General features: G+C 53.4%; 1 protein-coding gene across 2 annotated transcripts in view; it reads right to left on the bottom strand.

Annotated features, from left to right (window-relative positions):
* Positions 1–1,249: 1,249 nt before the first annotated feature.
* P2RY6 (pyrimidinergic receptor P2Y6) overlaps positions 1,250–12,685 on the bottom strand; it is a 30,870-nt gene continuing 19,434 nt past the window's right edge. Inside the window, exons 2-3 of one of the 2 annotated variants that reach the window (XM_080640829.1) lie at positions 3,700–3,788; positions 1,250–2,456 (exon numbers count right to left, since the gene is read on the bottom strand). In XM_080640829.1, coding sequence (XP_080496955.1) covers positions 1,437–2,423 — 987 coding nt within the window. In that variant the 5' untranslated portion in view covers positions 2,424–2,456; positions 3,700–3,788 and the 3' untranslated portion in view covers positions 1,250–1,436. The remainder of the gene's footprint in view (positions 2,457–3,699; positions 3,789–12,685) is intronic. The other variant, XM_080640830.1, reaches the window with a different exon arrangement.

A 12,685-nucleotide genomic window follows, 5' to 3' on the forward strand; every position in this document is an offset into this window, starting at 1 on the left:
GTGAGATGCGTCCATATGAGATGGCCTTCTGGCAGCCTTCTAGGCACCCGCAGGCCAGAATGATGGAGCTGAGAGGGCAGAACAGAAGAAGCCGGCACAGCAGTCTGTCTTGAGACTGGTCAGCAGGCCCCTGACCATGGGACCTCCATGTAACAGCCTCTTGATGGCCCTGGGGTGGCTCTTTCCTCTGTTCTGCCTTTAGATGGCCTTTAATTCTCTGGTCTCACCAAGCTTCTTCTTTTTTTTTTTAATATGTTTTTATTGATTTCAGAGAGGAAGGGAGAAGGAGAGAGAGAGAAACATCCATGATGAGAGAGAATCATGGATCGGCTGCCTCCTGCATGCCCCACACACTGGGGATTGAGCCCGCAACCCGGGCATGTGCCCTGACCGGGAATCGAACCATGACCTCCTGGTTCATAGGTCAATGCTCAACCACTGAGCCACGCCGGCCAGGCCATCACCCAGCTTCTTAACTCCCCACTCCTCACACACCCAACCCCTGGGCTGAGTTGAAACTCACTTGCTTTACCTCCAAGCACAGAGCATCTCTGCCTCTGGGTTTTGTATGCACAGTACCTTCACCAGGAAAAGGAGCCTCCTCTCTGCCTGTTGGATTCCTCCCACCTCAAGCTCCACCTCTTCTAAGAAGCACTCCCTGATTTCTCCTTCTGCTGAGCCCCACTCCTGCCATTGGTTGTCTGGAGAGTGGCCATGAGACAGCTCTTATTTTTTCAGCTTTCACACACAGGAGGCCACATGCCACCCACCCCAGCTCTCTGCCTGTCTGCCCCAGGGCAGAGCCTAGCATAGGGCTGGCCCAGGCTGTACTAACATGCTCCCCCCTTCTGTTGGCAGAGCTCCCAACAGCCTTTAACATCTGGTTCAGATGCTCTCCCCTCCCCCGCAAAAGATTTCTCCTGACTTCCTGATCTGGGTCATGGGCATCCTCTGAGCACTCCTTCCCCACAGCCATGCTTCCCTCAGTCGCAGCCTTTACATCACTGTGTCAAAACTTCCAGTAGTTGGGAGCCTGAATAGGTCTGGTTCTTTTGGGGCCCACAACCAACCCAGGCCTGAACACACCATGTCAGTAAAGGTTTGCTAAATGAATGGAACATCATACCCAGCTCCTATTCATCCCACAAAACCCAGCTCAAATGCCTCTTCCCAGAAGCTCTCACTCCCCCCACTCCCATCTTCCCTCACTCCTTTATAAGTGACTCCAAAGCATGCATACTCCTCAATTACAGTACATGTCACATATATTTTTTGTGAGCAGCTTAACATGGCTTCTCCACCTCTCCGTGGCTCACGGGACCTTCTGCAGAGCCAGGCTCAGGCTGCTCTGTGTCTGTGCCCACAGGCCTGGGTCAGAAAAAGGGCTCAATAAATAGCTGTTGGTGAGATATTGGGGTCTGTCCTGTCCAGTGGGCTCAGCGACCCTGCCGCTGCCACTTGGCCGTGAGTTTCTGGAGCAGTTCATGTGGCCGCCTGCGGAACTTCTTTTGGGTGAAGTAGAAGAGGATGGGATCCAGCACACTGTTGGCACTGGCGAAGGGCCGAGTGCCTTTGTAGGCAGCTGCAAAGGCCTCCAGCACGGGGCAGGAGACACCCGGCGTAGAGCGCACCGCCAGGTAGGCTGTCTTGGTGATGTGGAAAGGCAGGAAGCTGATGGCAAAGACGGCTGCCACCACCACAGCCATGCGGGCTGCCTTGCCACGCCGCTCCTGGGCCACAGGCCCTGCTGGGCCATCCTGGCGGCACAGACGGCGGGCCAGACGGCAGTAGCAGGCCAGCAGGGCAGCAAAGGGCAGCAGGAAGCCAATGACTGTGAGGGCCATGCCATAGGGCAAGTATCGGGTGGCCAGGGCAGGCGAGCTCAGGTCGTAACAGACAGTGCGGTTACGCTGGATGCCTGTGGAGGCAAAGAAGGCTGTGGGCAGGCACTGGGTTGTCACAGCCAGCCACACGGCTCCACACACTATCCAGGCAGCCCGGCGGCCCCCACGCTTGTGCCAGGGGGCCAGAGGGTAGCAGATGCCCAGGTAGCGCTGGAAGCTGATGCAGGTGAGAAAGAGGATGCTGCCGTGTAGGTTGGCATAGAAGAGGAAGCGCACCAGGCGGCAGGTGAAGTCGCCGAAGGGCCAGTGGTCACCCCGGGCATAGTTGTAGATGAGCAGGGGCAGGGAGCAGGCGTACAGCAGGTCAGCCAGGGCCAGGTTCAGGGTGTACACGGCCGTGCGAGTCAAGGCCCGGCGGGACGAGCAGATCTGGACAATGACACAGATATTCAGCGGCAGGCCAGCCGCCAGCACCACGGAGTACACAGGTGGCAGCAGTAGTCGCTTAAAGTTCTCTCGGTAGACACAGGTGGTCGGTGGTGAGCCCAGAGCCTGGCTTGTGTCATTGTGCCACTCCATGGCTGCCTGGCCGGCTTCCTACATCTGGAAAGGCTGGGGAAGCAACACACAATCTGTCAGTGACCACATTCACTGACCACCCAGTAGGTCCTTGTTTGTCCCTCTCCCCACCCGAACCATCTCTGATACCACCCCACAGAGACCCCACACAGCCCTCACAAAACCTGGAATACAAGAGAGAGAAACAGATTTGTTGTTCACTTATTTATGCATTCATTGGTTGATTCTTGTATGTGCTCTGACGGGGGATTGAACCCACAACCTTGGTGTATCAGGATGATGCGCTAACCAAATGAGCTACCCAGCCAGGGGTAATTTCTATTTATAATATCTATTTCTCACCAGACTTTCTGGTGAACTTTTATTATTATTTTTTTTAATATATGTTTTTTAAAAAAAATATATATTTTATTGATTTTTTACAGAGAGGAAGGGAGAGGGATAGAGAGTTAGAGACATCCATCAGCTGCCTCCTGCACACCTCCTACTGGGGATGTGCCTGCAACCAAGGTACATGCCCTTGACCGGAATCGAACCTGGGACCTTTCAGTCCACAGGCTGACGCTCTATCCACTGAGCCAAACCAGTTAGGGCAATATATCAATATATGTTTTTTTTTTTTAATTGATTTCAGAGAGGAAGGGATGGGGGGGGGGGGAGAGAGAGAGAGAGAGAGAGAGAGAGAGAGAGAGAGAGAGAGAGAGAAACATCAATGATGAGAGAGAATCACTGATCGGCTGCCTCCTGCACACCCCTTACTGGGGGGATTGGGCCCACAACCCAGGCATGTGCACTTGACCAGAATCGAACCCAGGACCCTTCAGTCCAAAGGCCGATGTTCTATCCACTAAGCCAAACCAGCTAGGGCTGAACTTATTGTCATCCTTCAAAATCTGAGTCAAATGTCTCTCTTCTATAAATGGAGATGGATGGACTTTGATTTGAATCCCAACTTACTTACTGGCTATGTGACCTGGAGCTATTGATACACCTTCTCTGAGTGTCAGCTTTCCTATCTGAAAAATGGGGGAATGGTGCACCTACTTCTCGGGATGTTATGAGGTTAGAGGCACTAATCATGCTTCCCTGGGCACCCTGGAGTTTGGAGATTGTGGTCCTGGTGGGCCTGCCTGCTTGACTCTCCTTCACAGACTGGGAATCTCCTGAGGAGAAGTGCCAGGTCTGGTGCCTCTCTGTCTGAGTCCAGCCCTGGGTCCAAGGCACAGAGGGCCGTGGTAACTCTTAATGAATCAACATGAAGAAAATATTCACACACCGTGAGCCGACCAAGGACAGCATCTACCTCCTCGGCCTGAACTCCACCTTCCAAAGCCATGGTCCTTCTTTTGGCTGCAGTTTTCTTATCTGTAAAATGAGGGAAGGAGGTGATTCAGGAGTTCCCTAGGCCTCCTTCCACTTGATTTAAGGCTACCAAGGCTGGTCTGGCAGGGCCACTGGAGCCACAGCGCCCTCTGATGGCTAGAGTAAAAACAGCTTTCCTGGAGGCAGACGGCAGAGGGAGCAGCCACATCACTGGCTTACTTAACAGGGAGGGGAATCCAGACGCAGTGGGGGGAAGTGGCTGCTTAATCTTAGCGAATTGGAGGCAGAGCCCAAGTGGGAGTTGGAGCCAGAGCCCAACCACCTGACTCAGGAGGCATCTTGGTGTAGCCCATGGACATGGAATGTAGAAGTTCCAAGCCCAGCTTCAGAGAATCAGGCAGGCTTGGTTCAAATCCTGACTTCCCTTCTTTCAGGCTGTTCAACCCAGGGCATGTCACTTACCTTTTCTGGGCCTATGTCCTCATTAGAAAAAAATGTATGCTAGGCCTGACATGCAGCAGGTGCTTAATAATCGCCTTGCTTTGCTGTCCTATCCTACACCTGATCCCTCCACTCATCCCTTCAGGCTGAGGTTTGGGGGAGCCAGTAGCACAAATGCCTTAAGGATTTGCCCCTGGTGGATAAGCAACTTCTTGTTGCTCACTTCTCAATTGGCATTTTCACATTTACTGGTGTCCATAGAGAATTCGCTACTTAACTCCAGTGGACCTGTAATGCAAAGCCATTGAGATAGTAAGTCAAATCCTCCCTCCTCTATGTTACAGATGGGAGGAGCTGAGGCCCAGAAAAAATATAAAATCCTACCAAGGCACTCAGAGGGTGATAGAGGGTTGAGGCTGAGTATATGGACTCTGGTCCAGATGCCCAGGTTCAAATCCCAGCTCTGCCACGTGTGAGCTGTGTGGCCTGAGGCTCATTACTCAACCTCCATGCCTCCGTTTCCACATCTATGAAATGGGGTAATATAGTACCTGCCTCACGGGGCTGTTGTGAAGATCAGTGCTTGGCACAGGGCAATTGATAGCTGTCCCTAATGTGGATATAGCTGCTAAGTAAAGTTATGAGATTTTTAAAAGTTATAATAGAGCAAAATATAACTCCCCACACTAATTTCTTCCAACTTGGAATTTGATTTTGATGCAAATATTTTACCCAGATTCTGGGCAACTGCAAAATGATGACGTTTGGATTATCCAGTCTGTTATATCACACGCCATATCACCTTTAGTTACCTAAGATTCTTATGGATTTTATCTCATGAGTTAGGAGTGCTGGGTGCCCAGCTCACCAGTTAGGCACAATGGGGAGGCCAAGGAGGAGGCTTGGCAATACCCCCACTGTAGCCAGGAAGGCAAGATTAGTACAGGCGAGATAAAGTTTATCCATTCACCGCTTCATTCATTTGTTCAGGCCATTCTTTAATTCATGCATTCACTTTCTGGTTTCTGCATGCTAGGCATTTAATGAGTATTTACTGCCTGCTGGATGCATGAGGACACAGTATATGGATGCAGATGAAGGTAGATAGATACAGACAGAAATACATATGCATATTTACCTATACTTATACAGGGTGGGGCAAAAGTAGGTTTGCAAGAATAAACTGTTTATTTTTATATTTTTATTTATTAGTTATTGTCTTATTATCTAGAAAAACAACTGTAAACCTACTTTTGCCCTACCCATTATATGGACTAGTCTGAGGGGGAAAACCAGTGTGATCCATAGGATGGAAGAGATTTTTCAGAGGAGGATGAAAGATGGACGAGTCCCTGGGTGGAGAGGGGTGTGAGGATGCTTGGGGTGTTCCCAGGTGGGGAGGAAGGTGGAGCAGGCAGGGCCTGAGAGGAGAGCAGCCTGCTGGGGCAGAGGGTCCTGGGGAGGAGGAGGAAGCTGGTGGAAGGAACCATGCTGTGCCCCTGAACCCTTCTTTGAGAGGCCTGTCACCCTCAGACACACCCCAGAGAGCCCTCTGACTTCAGTGCAGGACACAGGGCTGCATGAGAGGATCCAGGGCAAACCTTCAGGTCTGCTCCAGGCCTGGCTGTCACCTGGCTCCCTCATTCATTCTGCCTTTCCAGGACGTAGGAGGGGTGAGCTACTCTCCCAGTCCTGGCAGGAGCTGGTTCTGAGAGATGAGAGAGAGAGAGAGAGAGAGAGAGAGAGAGAGAGAGAGAGAGAGAGAGAGAGAGAGAGAGAAGGCTTGGCCCCTGCCTCCAGGCAGCAGCGACATTGGTTCCCTACAGCCATCATATCTGTCACCCATTCTTAGACCCTGAGGCCCAGACCAGCTCAGACCCCACCCACTTCTTGGGCTCCAGCTACTCTGCCTGTGGTGGAGTTTCTAGATGGTTCTGATTACCTCCTTCCTTGCATCCCTCTGTCCTTTGGGGAAAAGCTCAACCTCTGTCCTGACAGTCAAGCTTCTGCTGAGCCTTCTAGCCTCATCTGAAGTACCCCAGGCCCCTCAACGCTGCCCCTCCACCATACTGTTCCCAAGACACCGAGACGGCCAGCAAGCCAGACTTCCTCCCCAGCCGTCCCATCTTTACTGTTCCCTTCACACAAAGTGCCATTCGACCCATCTCTGTTCCTCAAAACCCTGTGTCCATCAAGCTCCAGATCCAATCTTGCTTCTTCCTTTCCTCTTTTAAAAAATACGTTTTTATTGATTTTAGAGAGAGGAGGAGGAGGAGGAGGAGGAGGAGGAGGAGGAGGAGGAGGAGAAGAAGAAGAGAGAAACATTGATGTGAGAGAACATTGATCAGTTGCCTCCCAGAAACTGAACCCACGGCTGGAATCGAACTGGTGACCTCTGGGTGCACGGGAAGATGCTCAACCAACTGAGCTTACTGGCCAGGATGCTTCTTCTTTTCTGATCCCCCAGCTGGGTGGAGTCCCTTCCTCTGGGCCCCCCCAACTCTGTGGACCTCCTTTAGGTCAGTGCTAAGCCCAGCCTGCCTGCCCAAAGTCACTGTGTCCAACCCCAGCCCCACTCCCCACTGGCCCATGGCCCCGAGATGCACCAACACTCACATGCAGCCTCCTGTCCCTGAAGCGCCGTGGTGGCCCTGAGTGTGTTGGAGCAAGGGGAAGCCAGACATGAGGCTCCACACCCTCAGCCCAGGCTGTGACACCTCTGATGGGCGGGCAGCTTCCTCTGCTTCCTGGCAGGGCTGTCTCTGACTGAAATAGCCCCTGTGGTGGCCACCCCCTCCCTAACACCCCTAACACCAAGGTCTGGCGGAAACTGGGCCTAAGAGGAGCAAGGAGGTCGAGGAAAGGTCTCCTTCCCGGAACCCTCCCCCACCCCAGCAGAGGAAAGAGGGTGATGAGGAGTAGAGACAGAGGGGGGAGGAGGGAGACCAGAGGCTGCTAGTCAAAGGTGAGCCCTATAGACTCAGCAGCTTCTTTTCTCCTCAGCCTCTTCTCAGTCTTCTCATCTGTCAAACGGACAGGTTAGTGACTAAAGAGCTTCTGACTCCTCCTTCAGCTGTAACACCCAGAGCCATCTTCCCAGTCACCCACTCCTCCATCCACCACCCCCACCTTGTTCTCCATTTATTTAATAGCTCATTCGCTGATGTGCCCAATCCTCTATGTGGCTATCCACTTATGCACCCTCTCCTTCCCTTTTTAGATCTCTTCCTTTTCTCCAAAAGCATTTATTGCACACCTACTATCTGCCATCAGATATTCCCACATTTCCCCTTTAGCTAGCTCAGGGCTCACTGAGAGTGATAGGTATGGGCTGTGGGGTTAGAGGTGATGCCTCTGAGAACTCACCTGAGGGAAGTTCTCCTGCCTGTGCTAGTCCTCCCGCGACTCCTCCTTGCTGTCAAACCAGGACTCAAAGCTGTGGGCCCAGATTCTTGTTCTATCTTGGCCCCTATTCACTGTGTGATTCTGGACAAGCCCCTTTCCCTCTCTGACCTTCTTGGTAGAATGTGGTCATAATGGCCACTGGCAGGCGGTGAGGATGAGCTGCCAGAGGGAGAGAGGACCCTTTTATTCTGTACAGTATAAGCACTGACCTCACCTCCACACCAATTTTACAGGCCAGCAGAGTGAGGAACCAAGCCAGGGCCAAAAGTTTACCAGGGGTGGGCAAACTTTTTGACTCGAGGGCCACAATGGGTTCTTAAACTGGACCGGAGGGCCAGAACAAAAGCATGGATGGAGTGTTTGTGTGAACTAATATAAATTCAAAGTAAAGGAGCGGAGGGGAGAACAAGAGAACCCTCCGCTCTTTCGGCTCCGTGGGCCGGATAGAACAGCTGAACGGGCCGGATCCGGCCCGCGGGCTGTAGTTTGCCCAAGGCTGGTTTAGACCAAACTGAGAACATTCAGGTTTGAATTGCTGGTAAACACTTTGTCAGTTGTGCATGAATTGAACACCTCCTGCATATTCAGGTCTGCTAGGAGGTTGCTTGCGCAGGTGAGAAGCATGGATCTCCTGGCCTGAGTTGAGCTGTGCTGGGATCCGAAGGACAAGGTCTGGCCTTCAGTCCAGCAGCCAGTCCTCTGCTGAACTCCTGTGGTCACACCCCACCAGGGTGTGTCCCAAGAATGACAGCAGCTCCAAGGGCTTCCTGGGGGTGTCAGCCTCAGGGCAGGGCTTGGGACTCATTTCCTGCCACCTCGGGGGAGAGCTCAGGTGTTAGGGCTCATAGGTACACCTGGGTGGGAGGGACCTAGAAGAGCTTCTGGAGAAGACATGTTTGTGGCTGGGCCCTAAAGGGCCACAGGGACTTGGACTTGGAAAAGTGAAGGGACATCCCAGTACTGAGGTGGGGATTGGGCCTACCTGGTGTGGGAAATGAAGGATAAATATTGTAGCCAGAGCATGGGATGAGTGAGCAAAGAGGGACCAGAGGGGAGGCCTGAGGGGGATGGCCCATCATACAAATCCCAAGCAGAGCCCCAGTGCCACTGCCCAGCCTCAGCCTTCCCCACCTGGCTTCCCAGCCTCTCAGCCTATGTGCAAGTTCTCTCCTCTGCCTGGGACGCTTTCCCCATCCCTCGCCGAACAATCCTTGCTTCTCCTTCCTGTCGTTTTCTCATCTGTGAGAGGAGAATGATCATTGGTACCTTGCACATAGGCTGGTGTAAGAATGAATTGAATGAAACCATGTATATGAGGTGCCCTGGCACACAGTAGGTACTCAATAAACACTTGTTCAATGAATGAATCCATTCCAGGCCCAACCCAAATGTCCCCATGTTGGGTCCCCTCAGCCCACCACAGTCTCCACTACTTTCTGGGCCCTCAGCACCAAGTACCATTTCCTAACTGCGGACCCTGGGAGTAGAGACAGAGGGGTCCATTTTACAGATAAAGAAACTAAGACTGCGGACGGGCCAGTGAATTTCCCAAGGTGTCCCCCAGCCAGGTGGCATTTCAACAGGGTCTTTCTGACTCTATGGCCCCCTTTCCAATGTTCCCCCCAAGTTCAGGGGATTCCCAGGGGAGTGTCTTCCCCGTGCTGAGGGCCTATGGCCATGAGATGGCGCCAGCAGACTGCTCTGGACCAGCGGTCGCCAACCGGTGGTCCGTGAGGTCGGAAAGGTTGGCGACAGCTGCTCTGGACAGTCAGCCTCACCTTCAGACGGGCTGTGTGGCAGGTCTGCACACAGCAGGGGCCTCCCTCTAGGGCTGGCACTGAACAACCTCAGGACCAGTTCCCAGCCTCCTCCCTTTTGACTCACTCCCCAGCCTTCCTCCTCCTTATCATTCCCAGATAAGCTCAAGCCCTATTCTAGATCCTCACCTGTTCAATGTGGCTCACAAGAGCCACTGGGACATTGGCAGGATGACAGGGCCAGTGCTGAGCCCTGTCCATCTGAGCTAAAGGCCCTGGGAGTATCCACCACCCCTTCCCCTCCAGGTACTCTTAGCAGAAACGCTGAATGCAGTCTCTCACCCCACAGAAGGGACAACCTTTTTACAATTCAGGCAACAACCACGGGTCAGTTTATGCCTGCAGAAGCAATTCAGTTTAGACGTAAGGAAGCACTGACAAGGGCTGAAGCTCCTTGGGCTGCTTGGATCTTATGGTCTCAGGACACCCTGCAGATGACTTAGCAGCCTCCCCTCTTCCTCTGCCCCCGCCCCAAGGACCTCATATCTGGAAGGGATGAGGAGGCCTGCTGGCCAGAGGCAGGAGCTGGAAGCCTGAGTCACGCCTGCCAGCCAGCCAGGAACCAGCCCCGACCAGGCTGGATGTGGGAAGAGGCCTCCCAACCTTGGCTGCCCTGCCTGCTGGGAAACTAGCCTGGAATCCCCCTTGCCCAGCCCCTGGCCTGTGAATTTAGCAGCAAAGGCACAGGATGGCGGGGGTCAAGACTCAGCTTCCTTCCCCTGAGGAGTCAGACAGGCCGGGATCCATCACCAACTTGCTGTGTGACCTGGCACGGGCTCCCTACCCTCAATGAGCCTGCATCTCTGGCTGACAGGGCCAGTCACGGCGCCTATCTGACAGGGTCAGCGTGTCCTCTGTGCTCCAGTCACCAACCCATCCCTGACCCAGGCAGCATCCAGCCCCCTGAAGTCCACCTCAGGCCAGCCCGAGGCCAGGTTCCCAATGCCAGTGTCTCTCTGGCACCCAGAAGACAGTGGGCAGGGGCCGAGACACCGCCCTTTTGGAGGAGTTTTGGCCTCAGCTGTGGTACCAGGCTTACCACAAAAGCAGGCAAACCTGGCAGGAGGAGGGCACAGGGAGGGCAGGAAAGCTGATTTCTCTTCTCTTTCCCACTTCCCCTCCTCACCTCTGTCTCAACAGGAATTAAATCGGGAACTGAAACAACCATTTTGAGTGCTAGGAAGGGGAAGCTGTAGCTTTGGGGAATTTGGGGCCTGAAGCTGCTTCCTTTGGTTCCTCTCCAGCCTCTACGGGCTGAGCAAAGAGGAAACTTGCCTCTCCCAAGCCTCTTCTATGTGCCAGGCCCCAGCTGTCCATCATTGAGCTCACGTCAACCCCTCCACAATCTGGACATTGACTGTGCACCAAGCTCTGTGCAAAATGCTTTACATGCCATATCTCATTTCCTCTTCACAATGACCATCTCCGTGCTACAGATGAGGAAGCTGAGGTTGGCAAAGGTAGCAACAGGTTCTCTCTTGGAAATGAGATGAGGAGGCCAGACACCATGATGGCCCTGGTGAGCCCAGGGCTGAGAAGTCACAAGTGGCCTTGAGGCCGAGGAAGAGAGAGAGAGAGAGAGAGAGAGAGAGAGAGAGAGAGAGAGAGAGAGAGAGAGAGAGAGAGAGAGAGAGAAACAGGGCCCAGAAGGCAGCAGTGAGAGTCCGTGGTGCCTGGTGTAACAAGTCATGCCCTTGGGGCGGTAGCTCCTCCCACCCAGGGCTCTGGGAGATCCCAAGACCCTCCCATAAACCCCTTTTCCCTGGAGCTGGTGTGCGAGGGTCTTTGTTCTTTGCCTGGAACCCCCAGGATGTTCAGTTTTTTCCCTGTGGAGGTGTATCACTTGGGTCTCTCTTCAAGTAAGAACCAGCTGTTTAACTGCAAGCAGCGCAGTTGGCTGACAGCTTCCGTTGGTGTCTTCAGGACCCACCCATCCTCTCAGATAACCAGGCTCCGGGTTGGCTGGGAAGAGATGGCCCAGGTCCAGCCGCCTGGCCTGCCCTTCAGGCAGTCATTGTTCTGCTCCTCAGCAGTTTCTTCCCACCCAATTCCCAGACCCCCTCTGATGATTAGGGCCCCATCCCCTGTTATTCCTTTGTGGGACCCCCTCCTTCCTTGCCTGGAGTCTTGAGGATCTGGGAGTGGTGGGCCTGTGACCCAGGCCTGCCAATGAGAGAAGAGTGGGCTCCTTAGGTCCCACAACTGGCTCATGGGTGGATGGGAGACCTTCACTGGGTGACTCAGTCAATTCTGAAGCTTTTGCTGGAACATTGGGAAGGAGACAGATTTTCCACTGGGTTTGCAAAGCTGGTAGGAAGTGAGCCTGGAGCTGCCGGCACCAGGTGAACTCTGTGCCGGGCACTGTCCTACGCATTGCAGATATTGTCTGAGGTAAAGCCAAGGGCTGGAAGAGTTGAGAGCGGGAAATACACAGGTTCCTGGGCGCCCTGTCCAGCTGTGCCTGAAGCTTCACCTTCCACAGACCTGTGGGTGGTGTCTCAGTCCATTTGACCTGGGGTTCTGTCATTTGCAATCAGGAGTCCTGCCTATAGACCTGCACCCCCATGCTTCCCTATCCTCTCCCCACAGCATCTGTTCACAGCTTTGGACCCTGAACCCTAACACTCCTGTAGGGGAGGCTAGAACTGACCATGTACCTGGAGGCCACCAGCAGAGGGGCAGGTGGGGACGGAGGGACTGTGAGGTCAAGCCTAATTCCCCCAACAGCTCCCAGAGTAACCACTGTGTCATCTCCATAGGTCCTGGGCAGGAAACTGGAAAGCTGGGAACCTGGGTGCCAGTCCTATTTCACCTTCTACTTGTTGTGTGACCCTGGGGAGGCCACTTCACCTCTCTGAACCCTACTTTCTGAGCTACTTCACTGCTACAGTGTCTTGGCTACTCAGCAGGTGCCAGCCATTGAGCTATGTGCTTTTATTGCAGGCTCTCATTTGCTCTTACAACAACCCAGTGTGGTGAGTTGTACTGTCCCAATTTTAGAGATGAGGAAACAGGCTTAGAGAAGGCTGGTGACTTGCCCAAGGTGGCACAGTGAGTCAGTGGTGGGCCAGGGCTAGGATGCAGGTTTGAATAATGATAAGTCTGTGCCCAGGAAGAGAGGTGACAATTCCCTGTGGGAAAACAGAGGCCAGAGAAATTAGGAACTTGCCCAAAGTGTCCAGTAAATCCACCATGCCACCTGCCTCTCAGGAACACAGTGGCCTCAGAAAGGACAAAGAAATGGTGGCCAGGAGATAGGGAAGAAAAGACCAGTCC

The sequence above is a fragment of the Plecotus auritus genome (assembly GCF_963455305.1).
Source record: "Plecotus auritus genome assembly, chromosome: 9".
NCBI lineage: Eukaryota > Metazoa > Chordata > Mammalia > Chiroptera > Vespertilionidae > Plecotus > Plecotus auritus.